Source organism: Capra hircus, chromosome 16 (genome assembly GCF_001704415.2).
Source record: "Capra hircus breed San Clemente chromosome 16, ASM170441v1, whole genome shotgun sequence".
Classification (NCBI taxonomy): Eukaryota; Metazoa; Chordata; class Mammalia; order Artiodactyla; family Bovidae; genus Capra; species Capra hircus.
In genome coordinates this window covers 49,985,077-50,005,885 of record NC_030823.1, presented here as the reverse complement: position 1 = coordinate 50,005,885, position 20,809 = coordinate 49,985,077, and the positions used below count along the sequence as shown (strand labels likewise).

At 57.4% G+C, this 20,809-nt stretch overlaps 2 protein-coding genes across 5 annotated transcripts; one reads left to right on the top strand and one right to left on the bottom strand.

Moving 5' to 3' along the window:
- On the top strand, positions 38-8,522 carry PLEKHN1 (pleckstrin homology domain containing N1). Of its 3 annotated transcripts, XM_018060571.1 has the most exons (17): positions 183-634; positions 776-878; positions 975-1,074; positions 3,875-4,021; positions 4,110-4,190; positions 4,291-4,363; positions 4,665-4,792; positions 4,862-4,993; positions 5,105-5,185; positions 5,910-5,985; positions 6,105-6,253; positions 6,376-6,525; positions 6,706-6,846; positions 7,016-7,147; positions 7,310-7,519; positions 7,793-7,841; positions 7,924-8,522. In XM_018060571.1, the coding sequence occupies exons 2-17, from the start codon at positions 796-798 to the stop codon at positions 8,037-8,039; spliced, it is 1,848 nt and encodes a 615-aa protein (XP_017916060.1). In that variant the 5' UTR covers positions 183-634; positions 776-795; the 3' UTR covers positions 8,040-8,522. The 3 variants fall into 3 exon arrangements, with proteins under 3 accessions (XP_017916062.1, XP_017916060.1, XP_017916061.1); XM_018060573.1 differs by lacking the exons at positions 183-634; positions 776-878 and adding an exon at positions 38-173; XM_018060572.1 differs by lacking the exon at positions 183-634 and having other exon boundaries at positions 653-878; positions 4,898-4,993.
- Positions 8,502-14,083, bottom strand: PERM1 (PPARGC1 and ESRR induced regulator, muscle 1). Of its 2 annotated transcripts, XM_018060568.1 has the most exons (4): positions 13,912-14,083; positions 10,486-12,972; positions 9,850-9,975; positions 8,502-9,592 (listed from the first exon to the last, which is right to left on the bottom strand). In XM_018060568.1, exons 2-4 carry the CDS (start codon positions 12,830-12,832, stop codon positions 9,477-9,479), a joined length of 2,589 nt encoding a protein of 862 aa, XP_017916057.1. In that variant the 5' UTR covers positions 12,833-12,972; positions 13,912-14,083; the 3' UTR covers positions 8,502-9,476. The 2 variants fall into 2 exon arrangements, with proteins under 2 accessions (XP_017916057.1, XP_017916056.1); XM_018060567.1 differs by lacking the exon at positions 13,912-14,083 and having other exon boundaries at positions 10,486-13,895.

Below are 20,809 nucleotides of genomic sequence, written 5' to 3'. Positions count from 1 at the left end.
GGTCCTGTCTAGGGTGACCAGAGGGGCCTGGGGTGGCTGTGTGCCCCAGCCGAGGCTCCGTGTTGGCATCTGGGAGCTTTGAGACAGCGCCGTCACATCCAGGGGCAGGGCTGTGCTGGCCCAAGTCTTACCCAGGCTCTGCATGGCATGCCCCCTGACCTCACCAGTCCCAGGTACACCTGGGAGGGTTATGCCCTCTCTCTTAGAATCTGGATTCTGGTTAAGCCTCAGGACCATTTATCTTGACCTGGGGTGAGAGTTGGACGGAGGCAGAGAGGAGGCTGCAGGAGGGTCCTAGTTCCTCCTTCCCCAGTTGCAGACTCCCGCTTCAACAGCTGAGAGTGAGCACATGTCCCGAACAGTCACTGGTGACTCAGGCTGGCATTTACGTGGAAACAGGATGTGCGCTCACATGTCTGGAGGGGGGTCACTGGGCTCAGGGAGCTCCTTTCTGGCCCTCCGACCCTAGACAACCTCCAGTCTGATGCAATGGCCTCTGAGCCCCTGTACAGACTGGGGGCTCTTGACTGGGCTATGAGTGGGGGGAATCTCTCCTCCCCCTCCCCTACCCCCCAGGCTGGCTGATATGTGGAGGACCCTGGGAAGGGAGCTGAAAGGCTCAGCTCAACCTCTGGTAAGGGCCAGCTCCCTCCCAGAAAGACTCCGCCTCCCCAGCCCTTAGGTGCAGGGCTGGCTGGCCCAGAGCCCCGCCCCAGGAGGTGGGGCAGGAGGCTCGGGACAGAAAGACCCAGACCTGTCGACCTGCTCTACTCAGGTCAGCTGCCACTGCCACCCATGGGGAACAGCCACTGCATCCCTCAGGCCCCTAGGAGGCTCCGGGCCTCCTTTTCCAGAAAGCCCTCGCTGAAGGGAAATAGGTGAGGGGGGCGGGGTATGGCCATGGCCGCTTGGTCACAGGGTCTCCCTCGATCTGCCTCGGGCCAGGCTGTGAGCCCCCCCTCCCTTGTCCCCAGAGAGGACGGCGCACGGAAGCTGGCTGGCCTGTTTGGCACCGAGGCTGGTGCGGACGGGGACACCACTGCTGACAAGATCTTCCACTACATCCCAGGGACGGTGAGCGACTGACTGGGTAGCGTGCCCTGGCTCGGAGGGGTGTGGTAGCAGTGGTCTGCGTGTGACTGCGTGTGTGTCCCATTTGTACTGGGCCCAGGGTCTTCCCTGTCGGCCCCAGGAGTGTCAAGCCCAGAGCACAGCGAGGAAGTAGGTGCAGCCCCGCCCTGGGGAGCTCATAGGCCGAAAGTCTGAGCGGAGAGCGAAACTGAGACCCGGCACTGAGTCAGTGGGGCGGCAGGGCGGGGCCTCCGTGCCTAGCCACGTGCCAGCCCTGCCCAGGGCCCTGGTGTCCAGCCCCCACCCCGCACCCTGATGCAGGACATCGTGTCTGGGCATGTTGAAGCTGGGCAAGCACGTGTGTCTGTGCTGCTGTGTGGGCATGGGTGTCAGGCGGGCGATGGGGCTGTGAACCACCACCCCCACTGTTGCTCCAAGAAAGTAAGGGGCTTCTTGTACTCAGTGAGCCAGTCTCTCCACTACCCTTAGCCCTGGTTTCTCTAAGAGATGTCCCCTTGGGGTCCACCACTACATAATCCTGTACCCCCACGTCACACAGCAAGGAGGACTCCCAAGCATATGCTGGGCCACCTTTGAGCTGAATACCTGCTGACCAAGGGGGAGAGACACCTACCCTTTAACCCGGCACGGCCTCCAAGGGCTGGAGTGAGGCTCTGCTGTGTGCAGAGGCCCTGGCATGTGAGAGAAATGAGCCTCTAGGCTATTGCTCCAGGAACAACATCTGTGATTGTGCGGGGAGCACTGGCCAGCACCCATCCTCACAGCTGCTGGTGTCAGCTCCCAGGCAATCTTTCCAAGTGTTCCTGTCAGGCTGGGAAGCCCGGGCCTGTCCCCCCTCCCGCTCCCTGGGGTTCCCTGGGCTCCCTGTGCTGCCTTCAGAAACCAGGCTACCTCAGAGAAGCAGACAGGGCGCTTCTGTCAAGGCCCTGGCCAGAATCCCTCCATGTGGCCACATCTCAGACCTCAGTTCCCTCCGTGCAGGTCCAGGATGCATCATGTGGTCCCGGTGGTCCTCGTGCCAGGACATGGCAGCTGGAGAGGGGACTGGGCTGGCTGAACCTCGGGGGGTAGGGCCGGGGGAGGAGCCAGCACTCCCCTTCCCTGTCAGGGGGTGGGCTCTGCCGCCATGTAGGAGCCTGCCCCACCACGGCCCCAAGCCTGAGCCCAGGCCGCGGGCCAGCTGTGTGGCCCTTCCCGATCCATGGCCTATTTTTCATGGGTCCCATCCCAGCATCGTTCCCCGCACTGGGTGTGGGTGCAGGAGGCTCCACCCAGAGGCAGAGAGGCCCGGAAGCTCTGAGTCTGTCTGTTCACATTCCTGGGCTTGCCCAAGGGGTGGCTCAGCTTGGCCAAGGCACAGCAGCCCCTGCCAGCTCCCCAGTGTGCCCTGATCCCCAGACTTCAGCCCCAGTAGGGCACCTGTGCTAATCTGGCTCCCATTTTGATCATCAAACCCCTGCTTATAGAGGATTCTCTATTTGCCAGAGTCAGCTGTTGGTGGGCACTGACCATCCCTCCCTTCAGCAGACAGGCATTGAAGCCCTAGTACACCGAGGGCCTGCACCTAGTACACCAGTACTGTCCTAGGTCCTGGCCCAGCAAAGGGGCAAATAGACAAGGGCCCTGTTCCCATGTCATTCGCATCCATGACAAAGCTGATGACAAGATAAAGAAGGAAAAGACAGCACATCAGATGTGGCTGGCACCAAGGTGAAATGCAAAGGAAGACCAATGGGCAGGGGCCAGTGAGGCTGGAGCGCCAGAAGGGCCCCCGGACAGGAGCTCTAGAGAAGGGGTCTGAGCCGAGTGCTGGAGTAGGTGAGAAGGGGCTGGGCTGAGTGCTCCAGTCAGAGAGGGCAGCAGGAGCAAAGATCCTGAGATAAGTAGATGCCTGAAGTGAGGGGAGAGGACCCTTTGGCTATTGCCGGGACCGTGGCCTCTGCTGGGAAGGGGATGGAGGCATGTGGCAGTGTGGCGCGTAACAGGCTGCGATGAGAACACTCACACCAGGCAAACTGGCAGACACTGCAAATCAGCACCCCCTTCTCGGTGTGGTGGTGTTCAGTCGCTCAGTTGTGTCGAACTCTTTGTGACTCCATGGACCCTAACCTTTCTCCGAAGAGCCAAGTTTTAAGCCAGTACCAGCTGACGCTGAGGTGTGGGAGGGTTTTGAGCATCCTGTCACTCAAACACCTGAAAACCCCTCTGACCAACAGGATTTGGAAGGTTGAGTAACCAGTATAGGACTTCCCTGGCGGCTCAGCAGTAAAGAATCCACCTGCAATGCAGGAGCTGCAGGAGATGCAGGTCGGATCCCTGGGTGGGGAAGGTCCCATGGAGGAGGGCATGGCAACCCACTCTAGTATTCTTTTTTTTTTTTTTTTCCACTCTAGTATTCTTGCCGGGAGAATCCCATGGACAGAGGAGCCTGGCGGGCTACAATCCATAGGGTCACAAAGAGTCAGACATGACTGAAGGGACTTCAAACAGCACAGTAACCAAAATAAGGGAACACAGTTAGGAAACAGTGAAGCTGAGAGTTGAATTCCCGATGAGTTGAAAGGTTGCTGGCTCCATCACTAGACCACAGAGTTCTGTGACCAGCAGAGGCTGTGTGTGTGTGTGTGTGTGTGTGTGTGTGTGTGTTCTGCACTGTTGCCACATGAAGAGACTGTGTGTGTGCAGGGCTCTGTACACATGTGATGCTGTTCGTATGTTTTTAACCTATGTATGGTGAGACTGTGGGCCAAGGCTGCTCCCCTGACCTCTTCCCCCACCCTAGAACATTCCAGGTTTGCAGAGCCAGCAAGAAATCCTGGAGCAGCCTTTCCTGAGTGTGTTCAAGGAGGGGCGGCGAAGGGCAGCAGTGAGGAGTCTAGGCAGCGTTGTGCACTATGCCAAGGTCCAGCTGCGTTTCCAGCACAGCCAGGTGGGGGCTGGGCTAGGGGTGTGTGCTTGGGGGGAGCCACCCTGGAGCCTGCCCCCCAGTCCTCAGACTCTGGCCCCCTCTCCTCTAGAATGTCAGCGACTGCTACCTGGAGCTGTTCTCCTCCCACCTCTACTTCCAGGCCCATGGTCCTGAAGGACTCACTTTCCAGGTGCGGGGAGATGGGCAGAGGGAGGTGCTGGGGGAGGGGGAGAGCAGACCCTCGGGAGGCAGAGGGGCCCTAGCCCTTCTCTCCCGCTATGCTCTGGCAGGGGCTGTTACCACTGATGGAGCTGAGTGTCTGCCCCCTCGAGGGGTCTAGAGAGCACGCCTTCCAGATCACAGGTGTGTGGGAGCACGGGTGGTGCTGCCTGTGCTGACCTTGCCCTCGAGACAAGGCGACAGCAGTAAGGCTGCTCAGTGAACCTGGCTGTTGACCCGGCCTGGGACCTTGGCGGGACTCTGAGCACGTTGAGGGGTCCTGGCTTTTCCTCTGATGGGCACACGTGCAGTGCCAGGCTGGGGTGGAGGACAGCGGACTGGGGGCCTCCAGAGCTGTGCATGTGGTCATCAGTGGCTCCTGCCGACCCTTGAGGGGCCTCTCCTGTGGGCCCCTGGCCTAGCCCACTCTGTCCCTCCCCCGCAGGCCCGCTGCCCGCCCCACTTCTCGTGCTCTGCCCCAGCCAGGCCGAGCTGGGCCGCTGGCTCTACCACCTGGAGAAGCAGATAGCCCTCGTGGGAGGGGTGCCTCGCTGCCCCCCAGAGCCCCTGCAGGTCAGTGCTGGGAGCCCTGCACCCCTTTCCCTTCCCCTCCTCCACCTGCCCCTGAACCTTTCCTCCCAGGGCCCCACTGAGGACGCGCTCCCCTGGACTCTGCAGCACAGGCTGACCCAGCTGCGGACAGCATCAGGCCGCCAGGTGATGGGCAGTGCCATCTGTGCCTCAAGGGTCAAGTTGCAGCATCTGCCCTCACAGGTGGGGGCACAGAGGTGGGAGGAGGTGGGGGCAGGGTATGGGCTCCAGATGGGGCCAGGCCCTGGGTGTATGCCAGCGGAGACCCCACTCCACGCTGTGACCTCCCTGCAGGAGCAGTGGGACCGGCTTCTTGTCCTGTACCCAACCTCCCTGGCCATCTTCTCCGAGGAAGCAGATGGGCTTTGCTTTAAGGTGGGTCCCTCCCCACTGCAGACCCGCCCCAGGGAGGCTCCCTGCACATGGGGGTGGGAGGGGGCAACGGCTCAGGAGGAACCTGTATGTCGGGGCCTGCTGGGACAAGTGGCCCCACCCACCCAGCCTGCTGTCCTGGTCAGTCTGGTCTCAGCCTGACGTGGGCAAGGAGGGTGGGCACCTTGCCTCAGCACCCTGTATCATGCTAGCAAGTCCACAGCCACCAGCAGGCCAGTCACCTGGGGGTGGCATGGGGCTCGCAGTGCTTCTGGAAGGTGCCTGTACCTCTGAGCAGGCATCTTCCTGGTGCCTGAAGGTTGTGTGTGTGTGCATGCGTGGGTGTAGGCATGGGCGTGAGGGTCCATCCTGTGCATCAGGGTACCTCCTGCTCTGGGGGTGATCATGGCCTTCAGTCATCGAGAAACACAGGGGGCTTCCTCGTGATCCCTTCCCACCCACCCCCATCTTAATGGGTGGCCCAGGGGACCAGTCCCTGACCAGTCCTGAGTCAGACATTGGCTGGAGAAAGCCCCACCTGGAGCCCGGGTGAAGACACCCCTCTAGGACAGACAGGATGTGCCTGGCCTCCCTCAAGGTGTTAACCTCAACCCTGCTTTGCCCTCTGCCTGGTGTCCACGTGCCCACCCAACTCAGGAGGGCTCACCTGGGGGGTGGGTCAGGGATTGTTCCCTGACTCAGGCCCTGTCCCCCTAACGCCCTGCAGGGGGAGCTCCCGCTCAGCGCCATCCACATCAACCTGGAAGAGAAGGAGAAGCAGATCCGCTCTTTCCTGATTGAAGGTGGGTGGGAGCCAGACCTGGGAGAGGGGCTGTGGCCCCGGGTGGGCACCTAGCTCTGCACTGGGGCCTGGCAGGGAGCACCCTGCCTTCCAGGCCCCCTCACAGCATCCGTGCACCAGGCCGTCTCATCAATACCATCCGTGTGGTGTGCGCCAGCTACGAGGACTATAGCCACTGGCTGCTCTGCCTGCAGACAGTCTGCCGTGAGGACAGGGCCTCCCCACCACCCGGCCCTGAGAGCCTCCCGGGGCTGCGGGCATCCACACAGGTAAGGAGTCAGCAGGGCAGGTGCTGCCAGGCTGCGGTAAAACAGACAGGTGTGCCTGGGCACAGGGAGGTGGGGAGGGTTCCTGCCACCTGGCTCACCTTTACCCCTTGCCGGCTGCCCAGGTTGTGGTCAGTGGCCGAGGCTCGCTCTCCTCTGATGCACGGACCAGCTGGGACTCAGGGTGCCCGGCGCCCCCCTCCACTTGCACCAGCCACTCCCTCCCTGAGTCCTCAGCACCATCCACTGCAGGCTGCCCAGCCCGGCCCCCACCAGTGAGTATCTGGGGGGGTGGATAATGGGCAGAGGGGGTACGGAACCATGAGGGAAGTTTGTGTTGGGGACCCCATGGCATACTTGCCTAGTTCCTAAGGGGAAGGGAGTCTGTGTAGCTTCAGACCGTTGTATGGGAGAGGGCCCCAGGAAACCTTCTGGAAGGTCCTTGGTTCCCACAGGAGCAAGCCAACCCTGGCTGCACCAGCGTCGGTGGGCACAGGGCAAAGCTGAGACGGGGCGGCAGCAGCCGATCACCCAGGAACAAGGCCCGGGCTGAGAGGCCTGGCCCAGCCGCCCTGCTACACCTGGACCTGACCAAGGTGGGCCAGCATGTTGACCCTGGCTCCAGGCATGACCCTCCGCTCCCTCCCACCATCCACCTCCTTGGCCTCCTCAGTCCTGAAACCACCAGAGGTCCCTTGCACAGAGAAGGAAGGGCTTGGCCAGTTCCAGCCCCAGGAAGCTGTGTCTCCTGTCTCTTGCCTATAGTTGAGCCTAGACAGCAGCCCTGAGGCTCCAGACTATTCCCTGGAGACACCCCACTCCCCGCTCTACGCTGACCCCTACACACCACCTGCCACTTCCCACCGCAAGATCACAGACGTCCAGAGCCTGGATGAGGTCAGTCCCCTGCTAGGTGACAGAAAGAGCTGGTGTGCCCACAGCCTGAGGCTGAGAGGGTACCCGAAGCCTGAGGTCTGCTCAGGCCACTGTGGGTGGCTAAGGGGGTTTCTGGGGCAGGGGCCTCTCAGGGGGCCTCGGTCACCAGTGCTCTCCCAACAGTTCCTCAGTGTGCTGCAAAGCTCGCTTGGACCTGAGCCCTCCAGGCTGTTCTGCTCGGTCCCCGTGTCCGTGCCTGTCTCTGACTCCAGTTGTGGACTCTCTGGCCCCCACTTACTCTCTGAGAAGGCAGTCCCACGGGCCCGAGCCTCTCGGCACCATCGTGCCTCCATCAAGGGCTGGGGGCCCCAGCCCCCAGACTCCCCTCAGCTTGTGAGTAGCAGCCCCCAACCTGGGCAAGGGGTTCTGTTGGGGAGAGGAAATTGCGTGGAGCCTTCTGAGACCCTGAGGGAGCAGGAGAGATGAAAACAGCGGAAGAGGCGGGTGGGTGGAAACCAGGGACTGGGCTTGGTGGCAGGAAGGGAGCAGTGGGGAGGAGGGGGGGCCAAGGGGAAAAGGAGGGGGTGGGGTCAGGCAGATTCGAGGACTGGTCTCCAAGCCCCCTTTCCTGGGGCCCATCTCTCAGACCTGTGGTTGGGTCCCCAGGTCTCCCCTGAGAAAGAAGCTTCGCCCGACCCCTCACCACCTCCCCCAGGTGAGTGAGGGCCCTGCCCCCTTCTGGGAGAGTTTGGGGTGTCACCTCCTGAAGACACATGCATGTCTGCCCTCCCCACCAGATGGCCGCCCCCCCCAGGGCTACGGCAGCGTCCAGGACAAAGCTCTGTCACCTTCCCAGCGGCAGGGGCCTCGAGGAGCACCAGAGCCTGAACGGGGGCTCATCCAATGGATCTGATGGCCCCCAGCAGCTGCTTCTGGGGACCACCTGCCTGTATCGGCCCTGGAGGAGGGGCCGCAACAGGACCTAGGACTTATCTGTGGGGCCACAGGCAGTGTTGAGTCTGGGTCTGACCCTAGCAGGTGGAGGGAGCGTCAAGGACCTTGAGTTACCCTGGGCCCTGGACACCTTGGCCAAGGTGACTGGACACCCAGAGGGGCCACACCTCAGCCTGCCTCTCAGGGAAGGAATGAGGAAGGGGACTTGGGGCAGCGGCTTCACCTGGGAGGGGGATGGCACAAGCATAAAGGTCAGAGGGCTGAGAAAGTCAGATTAGCGAGGGCCAGAGTATGTGAAACCAGAGGGCACAAGGGTCGGAGGTCAGCGAGGTCTGAGACATGATGAGCAGAGGGAGGAGGGTGGCCTGGGCGTGTGTGAGTAGGACAAACTGGTCGGGAGAAACTGGCAGGAGACCAAACAGGAAGGAAAGAGGAGGTTTTATTGGTGCTGTGTGTCCATGCGTCCTGTCCTCAGCAGCCAGTAGTCTCCTGCGTCCTGGGGGCCCTGCATGTGCTGCTTCCAGGGCTGGACACCCACCCAAGTACCCCTTGCTCCACCACTGCCTGCGCCGTGCCCACTTTCCTGTCCCATCTCCAGCTCCTCTCAGCCCTGGGCAAAGCCAGGTGTCCAATCCCTCCACCCGATACCCTTGCCTTCCATCTCTGCAGCTCCTCCAGGGCGCCCCAGAGGCTGGGCTCCAGGCCCTGCCTACGAATCCCTACCCCTCTGGGTACCTGCTCACCGTCTCAGGCAGGAACCAAGGAGGCCTTGACCAGACCTTTGGGGTTCCAGGGTAGAGAAGCCTCAGAGGCCTCCACTGGCCCAGCCTCTTGTAAATAGGGCAGAGGCTGGGACAGTGCCCCCACCCCCAGCCTCGAGGCTCTCTGCCTCCTTGCCCTTGCCCCCTGCCCAGATCTCCTTCTGGGGCCTCGCTGCTGCTCTGAACCCCTCTAACTTCCACTGCCCTGTCGTGGCCCTCCCTCCAGAAGCATAACCACATAGGATGAGGATTCCAGTTAATTCCGGTTTCAGATAAACCACAAACAGTTCCTTAGTGTAAGTGGGTCTCATCCTGAGGGTCTGAGATTCAAGTTTCATTGGATGCCCTGTGTTTTTTATTGCTAACCTGGCCACCTTACTAACCAGTTTCCTGCTCAGCCCCTACCTGCCCAGCCTTCCAGAATCTCCCTGCTCCCAAGCGTGGAGCACAGCCTTGGCCTCGGCCACTGGTCAGACCCTCAGTGGAGTCCAGGGGAGCTGGGACCAAGGACACAGTCTCCATCTTAGACACTGCAGAACACAAAGAGTCAGAGGGCAAGGCCTGAGGGCAGCGCCTTGTCCTGAGCACCTGTGGACATTTCCTTGTCCTGCATCTTCCTGGGCCGAACCTGGGTCCTAGGGGCTGGGGCTAGAGCTGGGGCTGGGGCTGCGACTACGGCTGTGGCGCCCCCGCTCCACCTGCCGGCGGAAATATCGGATGGCAGAGACGGTGCCAATGTTGGCCAGCAGCACTGCAAGAGAAGCACAGACCTCCTGAGCGCCAGCTCTGTCCTGGCCTGGCCACCACCCTCCATCCACACAGGCTGACTCTCAAAGGACAAGGGCAGGCTGGCAGAGCAAGGGTAGGTCAGCAACGCAGGAAATCAGCGAGAAACCCGCACCTCCCCATGGGCCTCTCATCCCTGCTAGCCCAGAAGCTGGGACTGGACACCACTGCCCCTCCACTGGACTTCTGGACACCAGCCCACCCCACCCCGGCCCCACAAACCTGTTTTCCAGGCATCTGGGGCGTGCAGGTCTGACGTTCTCACAGCCCAGGTAGCAAAGGCTACAAACACCATGCACATGTCTTTCTGGCTGAAGGTGAATGAGGTGAGGGGACCCCGGGGTGCCACTGGGGAAGAGAATCATGGCCTGAGCTCCTGCTGCCCCACTCAGACACACCTGCCCTGGTCACGTCTATCCTGAGTCATGTCCTTCCTGTGACACCTCTGTCCCAAGACCCAGGGTAGCGTGTGGCAGAGTTGAGTCAGGCTGACTTGGGCGAGTGCATCTGGGGTGCTGCTTCCTGGCTTGTAAAATATCTTCTAGAGGGAATGTGAGCCTGACCTGCAGACAGTGCAGACTGAGCCGGGGATGGCCCAAGTTGTCTGGGGCTGAGCACAAGCGGACAGCCACTGTGGAGCCACCCCTGCCTGGCTGGGGCTGCCCCACCTGGACTGTCTCCTGGGAGCTGGGGAGGAGGCAGGAGGAGGGGCCCCTCCTAAGCAGATCACCCCTGAGGCCCCCCCACCAGCTCACAACCCAGGATCCTGAAGTCCCTGTCCCTCCCCGATGGCCCTCTTGGCTGAACTCCCCGGACAGTGTGTTCCCAGACAGACCAGGAGGCCCCCGCAACACATACCTGCTTCCCTGATGGCCAGGGTAAGCTGTTCCACTGTGGCTGGGCTAGACTCCGGTGGGGCCCCAGTCCCCACTCCCCAGAGGACTGACCTGGGGGGCTCTGTGACCTGCGTCTGGAGAAGGGCGGCTGGCCCCAGGGTGCCCCCTGACCTGTCCTCCTCGAGGAAGTGTTCGTATGCCTCAGGGATGGAGATTGGCATGGGGTCTCCAGGTGGAGGGGCCGGCACAGGCCCAGCCTGTAGGGGTGGGGCTTGGGAGCGGCCCTCCTGGTGCCTCGACCTCTGGATTTGGCTGTCTTGGAAGAAGAACTCACATACATCCGGCCACTGGACTTCAGCTGGAGCCTGGGCAGCCTCTGCTGCCCCTTCAGCCTCTTCGTCCTCCTCCTCAATGGTGTCACAAAAGAAGAAGTCATAGGCTTCCGGGAGGGTCACTGCAAAGCAGCTCCTGGGCCCTGGCCCCATGGAGGCAGAGGGGGCAGGCGGGGGCAGGTGCTTCAGAATCCGAGGCTGAGGGCTCCGGGGCCCAACTGCCACAGAGTCCCAGGCTCCAGAACCTCTGTGGCCCCCAGATGCCATCCTGGGGGCTGTGGCCGGAGAGGGTGGGCCTGAGACCTCTCCTGACCATGGCTCTTCGGAGCTGGGCACAGCCATGGAGAATCGCACTTTCTTCTTCCTGGGTGCTTGGATGGGGCCTAGAGGGGGCTCCCCAGTGTGGTGTCCAGAGGCATCTATTGAGGGCTCCCCTCTGGGCTTCTGTTGGTGTCCCTCTAAAGACCAAACAGGGCTCAAACCCAGCTTGGCCACGGGAACAACCTCTGCTTCCACCATGTCAGGCCCAGCCTGGGGTGTGGGAGCAGGTGGTGTAGACACACACACATCAGACCCAGCCTCGAGCACATGGTGAGGCAGAGCTGTGCATGGTACAGCCTTTGAGGCAGGCATAGATGAATCCACCTCTGGCTGGACCACTGGGCCCGGCACAAGCAGGTCCACATCCAGTCTAGGCTTGAAGGTGGGTGTAGACTGAGGCTCATCGGGTTGAGGTTCAGAGGTGGGTGTAGACTGAGGCTCATCGGGTTGAGGTTTGGAGGCGGGTGTAGACTGAGGCTCATCGGGTTGAGGCTTGAAGGCAGGTGTAGACTGAGGCTCATCGGGTTGAGGACTGAAGGTGGGTGTGGACTGAGGCTCTTTGGGTTGAACGTTGAGGGTGGGTGTAGATTGAGGTTCATCGGGTTGAGGCTTGAAGGCAGGTGTAGACTGAGGCTTATCGGGTTGAGGACTGAAGGTGGGTGTGGACTGAGGCTCATTAGGTTGAGCGTTGAAGGCGGATGTAGACTGAGGTTCATCAGGTTGAGGCTTGGAAGCAGGTGTAGACTGAGACTCATCAGGTTGAGGTTTGGAGGCAGGTGTGGATAGAGCCACGTCTGACTTCATGGTGACGTCTAGAGGAGCCCCTGGGTCAGACGTGGACGCAGCGCATGGCTCAGCTCTGGGGCTCATTCCAAGTCGGTCTGCTCCCTGCTCAGTAGTAGGGACAGACGTAGGCAGATCCACACCTGGCCGTTGTCTGGCCACCTGCTCGGGGGCTCCTGCAGACTCTGGCCCAGTTCCTGCTGTCTGCTTTGCTGCTCCTGCCGGGAGACCCTTCCCCCTGGACCCAGCAGGGCTGAGGCTGTCCTCAGGCTTGGCCTCTGTGAGCAGTGGGGAACCCAGCTGGGTGGGAGCAGGGCCTGGGCCACCGGAACGCCCACCCGCTTTGGTGCCTGCAGTGCGCCTCTTCTTTCGGCCAGGGCTTCTTGGCGGGGCTCCAGGGCTGCCAGGGGACCTCTGGGGGGCAGCACTGTGGCCAGGGGACTCAGGACTCCCAGCGGGCTCACCAGCGGGAGCAGGGTCAGGGCCCCGGGGGGCTGGCCCCTGCAGAAGCCTCTGCATCTCGTCTCTGGAAGACACTGGCCCCGGGAGGGATGAGCCCTGGATGAGAGGGGTGGCACCAGGGCTGAGGGACAGCCGAGCTTCTGACCGTGCGGACGTGCTGGGCGTCTGCTGACAGGCCTCTGGGGCCAGCATGGGCTCATGCCAAGACCTGCTGACCAGCTGCCGGGTTGCAGCCTTGTCCTCCTCCTCAAAGCTGGGCCAGCTACTTCCTCCGGGAGCCAGTTGCCCCTCGAGAAAGGGTGAGGGTCCTGGGGGGCTGCTGCCACTGCTGTCCCTTTGGTCAGTGTCGCTAGACAAGGGTTCATCCCCAGAGGCCAGGCCAGCCTGCAGGAGGCCACACTCTTCGGTGGCGGCTGAGAACTCAGCCCAGTCCTGGTCGCTCAGCTGGACGCTGTACTGGAAGTTCTCCATTCTGGGTCAGCAGAGGCACATGAGCCACAGACCAGGTTCTTCACAGACCCAGGCCTGGGGCCCCAGCCTGCACTCACTGCCACCACCCCGCCTGCCCCCTTGGGTTTCCCTGGCCCAGAGGCCAGCCCTCCATTTCTGTCCTGAAAGAGAGCAGAACAGAGTCCAGAGAGAAGCTGTGCTGCTTCCCGGAGTTGGAGCATCCAAAATTCCTGGCTTCCCTGCTCCCCAACTGAGCGCAAATGGTAACATTAAAAGGACATGTTGCTACAATTCTGGGTTGGAGTCAGTGAAGTTCACTAAAACACAGGGCTCCTCACCCCCAGGAGAAGTTTCCCTCCTCAAGGTGTTTTTTTGTCTGTTCAGCTGAGGCAGCCTCTAGCTTCCCTGCAGAGCTGCTAGTAGAAAGGCCAACTCAACGCAGCAAAGCCCATTTCAAGGACCACCCTCTAGGGTTCAGTTCACCTGAGTGATAGTTCTGGAGTGTCCCAATGTACCCCAGGTGGCAGCTGGCCACGGGGGGAAGGGCCGTGGTGTCCAGCAGGTGACCAGTCTTTAGGGATGACCTTCCACCAGCCTTGGCTGGGACAGGCTGCCGGGCTTCTTCTGAGCCTACCAAGGTCACACCGGTGCGGCCAGACCCCACTCAGGGTTCATCAGGGAGAGGCTGGCTCTGCCCCTGCATGGGCAGGAGATCCCAGAACAGAACAAGCCTCCTGGTTCCCACCATCCCCCTAGGGCCACCGTCAGAGTCTGTGCCCCTAACCCAGACCTGCCCAGCTGACAAAGCCCTCCTCCCTACATCTCACTGAATCAAGGCAACCCTTCTTGGTTGGGAGCCCTAACCTCTCAGCCCCCGATGGGGGGCTGCCCTTTGGCCCTTGGTCAGGTACCGCTGGACCCAAGGGGTGGGAGGCTATTGGCCAGACCAGTCCTGCGATGGAGGTGCCTTGAGACCAGGGCACCGTGGCTACCTGACCCGTTGCCCCTTGTCCTCCTCTCTGGTCCTAGGGAAGCCCCCTGTAGGGGCTGTCCCCTTTGGGACCCCTTAGGGTGGGAATGAGGGGCTGACAGTACTGTACCTGGGACCCCACAGCCAGCCGGGGCAGCAGAGCTGGGCGTCCGAGCTGCCTGTTCCAGAGCGGCATGGTGCAGGGCTCACCACAAGGCCCCACCCCCATTGCCAAAAATACCACAGCCCCATAGTCACATGTCTCCTGCCAGGCAGCATGGTCCAGGCCACAAATAGATGGCATTTGAGGGGCTTCCAGCTACGTGAGGGATGCCTTCCTGGTCAGGTCAAATGCTGGTCAGAGAATGCTGACCAATAGTCTTGCCCGCAGGGGCCTCCCTTTCCCAAACTGAAGGCCACTCTGCAGTCCATCTTGGCTGAAGGCTGCTCTCTTCTCCTAAAGTGGCCCCACCCACTGTGAAAATTCAGACCCCTGCTCCTCCTGCCTCCTCACCTGCTGGCAGCCCCCCAAGACCAATCTGAATGCTTCTGGGTCTTAGGGCTTTACCCTGATGCCTTTGGGGAACAAAGGGAGTGAGAAAGTGATGAACCCAGAAATGAGGGTCCTGGAATGTTCCTAGAGGTCATTTGGACATGGCCACCACTAACCTGGGTCAGGGCTTGCCCTCTGGTCTGGCCCATCCCCTGGCAATGTCGTGAACCTGCCCGGTTGGGCTCTCAGTAGAACACCCACATGGGAGTGGCTGCAAGCAGTCAGGGAGAGCCAGTCACTCCTGCCAGCATCTCTCCTGACCTAGGCTCCTGCAGGCAGAGCCCAAGATGGGGGTGCCAAGCAGGCTGTCCCTCCAGAAACGGGGTTCTGGTGCTGCCACCCACAGCTCACCAGGAGGAGCTGGGCAGGAGCCATGGCTTCTGGGAACAACAGCCCCTTGCAGGCACCACCCTGCTCAGCCCTCTGAGCACTTTTCCAAAATGTGTCCGTCCTGAGAGGGGTGCCAGAAGGACCCTCTTTCACTGTTGAGCTTGGTAAGATACAGAGAGAGTGAGTGACTGGTCCGTAACCACACAGTTAGTAAGTAGCGAACCTGGGCCCTAAAGGCCCTGCTCAGAGCCATCCTGCCCTCAAGGCTAGTGTTGCCTATCCCCAGACAGGGACAGTGACACACACCCCTCCTGCTGAGGGACAGAGGAGGGAGTGAGGGGGTCGGACAGTAACCATCTAGACGGGTAAGCGGGGTCACTTATGACAGCAACACGTCATAAGAAGGAGCTAGAGTGGAGAGGAGGGGCCCTCTGAGGAGCGTCTGCGGGTGGAGGGGGAGATGGGGTGTGGGGACCATGAGGACTGAGGTGAAGGAGACCAAGACACCCAGGAAGAGCAAAGTCAGGTGGCATCCTCAGATGCCCTGGCCACCCCGGGTGGGTGAGCCTGGCCCGGGGTGTTTCCTCATCACTGGGTGTGGAGAAAACCCAGGTTACCCTCCTGTGTCTCTCCTGCAAGACTGCTCACACAGAACACTGCTCTGCGCGGTGTCCCAAGGACGAAAGAACAGATGAAAAACCCAAGGAGGGTCTTGGAATGCAGGAACAGACAGGCCTTTATCATCCTTCCCTCCCCCATGTAGTAACTATTAACGAATTTCAGGTCCTCTTGAGGACCTTAGGACTCCGTTTGGCTCATCCAATCAGCAAATGACCCACAAGACCCCTGTCCCGCTCCTTGAACCCTGGCTATAAAAATGGACTTAAGGACCCCTGTTCAACATCATCTCTCCCTTGAGCCAGCCCGCCGTTCTAACAGCATCTCCCTCTCCCCCTCTAATAAACTTTATTCTCTCATCCTGCCTCATGTCTGGAAATTCTCCCGCGCACAGACCACGACACTCTGGTCACCAAAAGTGGTGGGGGAGGTTCCTATGCCAGGCAATTTGGTGACACCAGCTGGGTGTCCCACAGGTTAATTTAATTCTGATAGTATCTGGAGATTCTTGGGTCGGGGGCTCAGTCCCACAGACTGCCCTCAACTTCAGGTGCCAATGGCAGAGCGGTCCCCCAGTCACCCGTCACTTCTGTCTAGCTTGGCTACAACTCAGAGGTTCCCATGACCACCTGCCCCTTGCATTCAATTAATTTGCTAGAGGAGCTCACAGAACTCAGGGAAACCTTCACTAACGCTCACTAGTTCATTATAAAATTTGATGTTTTGTTGAAGGATAATCCCATGGACAGAGGAGTCTGGTGGGCTACAGTCCATGGGGTCACAAGGAGTCGGATATGACGGAGAACACACACATCTGCAAGACGAAGGACATGGGTGAGGTCCAGATGGGGGATGGGCAGGCTGGGCGGCTGGGGGCAAGGGCGCCTCCATGCGTCAGTGTGGGATTTTGCAGAGGCTTCCTCATAAAGGCATAATCACTTATTAGCCGCATTTTCAGCTCCTCTCCCTTCTCAAGAGAAGGGGAGTGGGGCTGAAAACTCGAAGCTTCTAATCTGGCTTGGTCTTTCTGGTGACCAGCCCCTACAGGGGCCTCATTAGAACAAAAGATGGCCCTGTGCTCTCAGAAGAAATTCCCAGGTTTTCAGGAGTTCTGCGCCGGAGCGGGGCAGACAGAGGGACCCCTGCTGTCCGTGTGCCTGCCATCCCACCATCTGCTCCCTGCTCCTCACCAGGCTCTGAACTCAGCAGCTGAGGCCCTGTTGATCACTTCGCTGCGGAGGGAGGTCCCACTGCATCACTTCTTGTGGACAGACGTGGGTCGTTTGCAGCAGCTATTACTAAGAGTGATGCTATGAACATTCTGGAACCTTTCTCTGGGCAGTCTTGAAGTCATGGAGTCAGAGGTGTTTATCCAGCTCCAGAGGACACTGCCCAACAATTTCATGGGGTGGCTGTGCCTTTGCTCCAACATGTCTGCGCCCACATCGTCTGGTGAAGCACTTTCCTTAATAATAAAGTTATTGGCCTTTGGCTTCATCTTTAATGAGGATGTGTGTCTCTTCAGTGCTTCTGTCTTTTCCTGTTGATCAGCAAATTTGGAAAACTCAACAGTGGCCACAGGACTGGAAAAGGTCAGTTTTCATTCCAATCCCAAAGAAAGGCAATAACAAAGAATGTTCAAACTACCACACAAATTGCATTCATTTCACATGCTAGCAAAGTAATGTTCAAAATTCTCCAAACTAGGCTTCAACAGTAGATGAACTGAGAACTCGCAGACGTTCAGGCTGGATCTAGAAAAGGCAGAGGAACCAGAGATCAAATTGCCAACACCCATTGGATCAAAGAAAAAGCAAGAAAATTCCAGAAAAACATCTACTGTTTCATTGACTACATTAAAGCCTTTGACTGTGTGGATCACAACAAACTGGAAAATTCTTAAAGAGATGGGAATACCAGACCACCTGACCTGTCTTCTGCAAAACTTGTGTGCAGGTAAAGAAGCGACAATTAGAACTAGACAGGGAACAACGAACTGGTTTCAAATTGGGAAAGTAGTATGTCAAAGGTGTATATTGTTACCCTGCTTATTTAACTTAAATGCAGAGTACATCATGTGAAATGCCAGGCTGGATGAAGCACAAGCTGGAATCAAGAATGCTGGGAGAAATATCAATAATCTCAGATATGCAGATGACACCACCCTTATGGCAGAAAGCAGAGGAACTAAAGAGCCTCTTGATGAAGGTGAAAGAGGAGAGTGAAAAAACTGGCTTAAAACTCAACATTCAAAAAACAAAGATCATGATATCCATTTCCATCACTTGATGGCAAATAGATGGGGAGACAATGGAAACAGTGAGAGACTTTATTTTCTTGGGCTCCAAAATCACTGCAGATGGTGACTGCAGCCATGAAATTAAAAGATGATTGCTCCTTGGAAGAAAAGCTATGACCAACCTAGACAGCATATGAAAAAGCAGAGACATCACTTTGCGGACAAAGATCCGTCTAGTCAAAGCCATGGTTTTCTAGTAGTCATATATGGATGTGAGAGTTGGACCGTAAAGAAGCTGAGTGCCAAAGAATTGATGCTTTTGAACTGTGGTGTTGGAGAAGACTCTTGAGAGTCCCTTGGACTGCAAGGAGATCCAACCAGTCCATCCTAAGGGAAATCAGTCCTGAATATTCATTGGAAGGACTGATGCTGAAGCTGAAGCTCCAATACTTTGGCCACCTGATGGGAAGGGCTGACTCATTGGAAAAGACTCTGATACGGGAAAGATTGAAGGCAGGAGAAGGGGATGACAGAGAATGAGATGGATGGCAGAGAATGAGATGGATGGCATCACCGACTGGATGGACATGAGTTTGAGGAAGCTCCAGGAGATGGTGAAGGACAGGGAGGCCTGGCATGCTATAGTGCATGGAATCGCAAACAGTCAGATATGACTGAGTGACTGAACAACAGTTTTAAATTTTAAAGTTGTCCAAGTTATCAACAATTTCCTTTATGCTTATCACTGTTTCCGTCTTTTTACAGAACTCTTTGCCTGCCCCCCCCAAATCATGAAGATTTCAAGTTTTTAAAGCTCCATCATTTCACCTCTCTCACTGGGAATACAGCCCACGTAACCTCATATCAGTGGGCAGTGGGAACTGATTTCAGTGGGCGGTGGGTGATGGAGGTTCTATCACAATTTTGTTTCCAAATGGGCACCAGTTGTCCCAGCACCACGTCAGGACTCCATGGCCCAGGTGTGTGTGTGTGTGTGTGTGTGTGTGTGTGTGTGTGTGTGTGTGTGTGTGTGTGCGCGCGCATGCATGTCTACAGAAGCACAGCAGTAGAGTCCCCCCATGGGATTCACACAATAAGGAGGTCTGGAGAGTTTGGGGCAGGAGTTTTTCAACAGTTGCCTTGACTGCCCTGGGAGAAAGTAAGGTTCTGCGGGGAGGCAGAGGTGCCTGGTTCCTGTGGCTGGAATTACCCGAAGTGTTCCCTTCCATTCCCCCTCCTCAATCATGGGCCTCCTTGTGGGAAGGTCTCTGGAGAACTTGGGCATGTGCGCACTTCTGAAGCAGGGGGCCTTAGGTCTCCCGGGATACCAGCAAGGAGTACCAAGAATGGGTCTGTCTGGTACGCGGCCAGCGGTACCGCAAGGCGCCACCAGAGGGCGCGCGGGCTCCACCGGAAGTCGAGCTAGTGCGCGGTTCCGGGCCCTGGTGGGGTGGCAGGTAAGGGAACATTTCGGGGGCGCTAGCTACCGTCTATGGGGGTCGCACAGAGTCGGACACGACTGAAGCGACTTAGCAACAGCAGCAGCAGACCTAAAGGAAGCAGAAGATATTAAGAACAGGTGGCAAGAATACACAGAAGAACTATTCAAGAAAGATGTTAATGACGCAAATAATCTCGATGGTGTGATACCTAGAACCTGACATCTTGGAGTAGGAAGTCAAGTGGGCCTTAGGAAGCATTGCTACGAAGAAAGCATTGCTACAAAGAAAGCGAGTGGAGGTGATGGAATTCCAGCTGAGCTATTTGAAATTCAAAACATGATGCTATTAAAGTGCTGCTCTCAATATGCCAGCAAATTTGGAAAACTCAGCAATGGCCACAGGACTGGAAGAGGTCAGTTTTCATTCCAATCCCAAAGAAAAGCCATAACAAAGAAAGTTCAAACTACCACACAATTGCACTCATTTCACATACTAGTAAAGTAAGGCTCAAAATTCTCCAAGCTAGGCTTCAACAGTTCGTGAACTGAGAACTCCCAGATGTTCAAGCTGGATCTAGAAAAAGCAGAGAAACCACAGATCAAGTTGCCAACATCCATTGGATCAAAGGAAAAGCAAGAGAGTTCCAGAGAAACATCTTCTGCTTCGTTGACTATATTAAAGCCTTTGACTGTGTAGATCACAACAAACTGGAAAATTCTTAAAGAGATGGGAATACCAGACCACCTGACTTGCCTCCTGAGAAACCTATATGCAAGTAAAAGAGCAACAGTTAGAACTAGACATGGAACAACAGACTGGTTCCAAATTGGGAAAGTAGTACGTCAAAATTGTATATTGTTACCCTGCTTATTTAACTTAAATGCAGAGTATTTCATGTGAAATGCCAGGCTGGATGAAGCACAAGCTGGAATCAAAATTGCTGGTAGAAATATCAATAATCTCAGATATGCAGATGACACCACCCTTATGGCAGAAAGCAAAGAAGAACCAAAGAACCTCTTGAAGAAGGTGAAAGAAGAAATTGAAAAAACTGGCTTAAAACTCAACATTCAAAAAACAAAGATCATGATATCCATTTCCATCACTTGATGGCAAATAGATGGGGAGACAATGGAAACAGTGAGAGACTTTATTTTCCTGGGCTCCAAAATCACTGCAGATGGTGACTGCAGCCATGAAATTAAAAGATGATTGCTCCTTGGAAGAAAAGCTATGACCAACCTAGACAGCATATGAAAAAGCAGAGACATCACTTTGCGGACAAAGATCCGTCTAGTCAAAGCCATGGTTTTCTAGTAGTCATATATGGATGTGAGAGTTGGACCATAAAGAAGCTGAGTGCCAAAGAATTGATGCTTTTGAACTGTGGTGTTGGAGAAGACTCTTGAGAGTCCCTTGGACTGCAAGGAGATCCAACCAGTCCTTCCTAAAGGAAATCAGTCCTGAATATTCATTGGAAGGACTGATGCTGAAGCTGAAGCTCCAATACTTTGGCCACCTGATGGGAAGGGCCAGCTCATTGGAAAAGACCCTGATGCTAAGAAAGATTGAAGGTGGGAGGAGAAGGGGACGACAGAGGATGAGATGTTTGGATAGCATCACTAACTTAATGGACATGAGTTTGAGTAAGCTCCAGTAGTTGGTGATGGACAGGGAAGCTTGGAGTGCTGCAGTGCAAAGAGTCGGACACGACTGAGCAACTGAACTGAACTGAAAGTCAAAGAAACAGATCCAATATGGAGTCTAAATTTGCTCTTCCCTGTAGCAGTTGCAACTCGTGGGCTTGGTTACCTGGAGGCATGTGGAATCTTCCTGTATTAGGGAT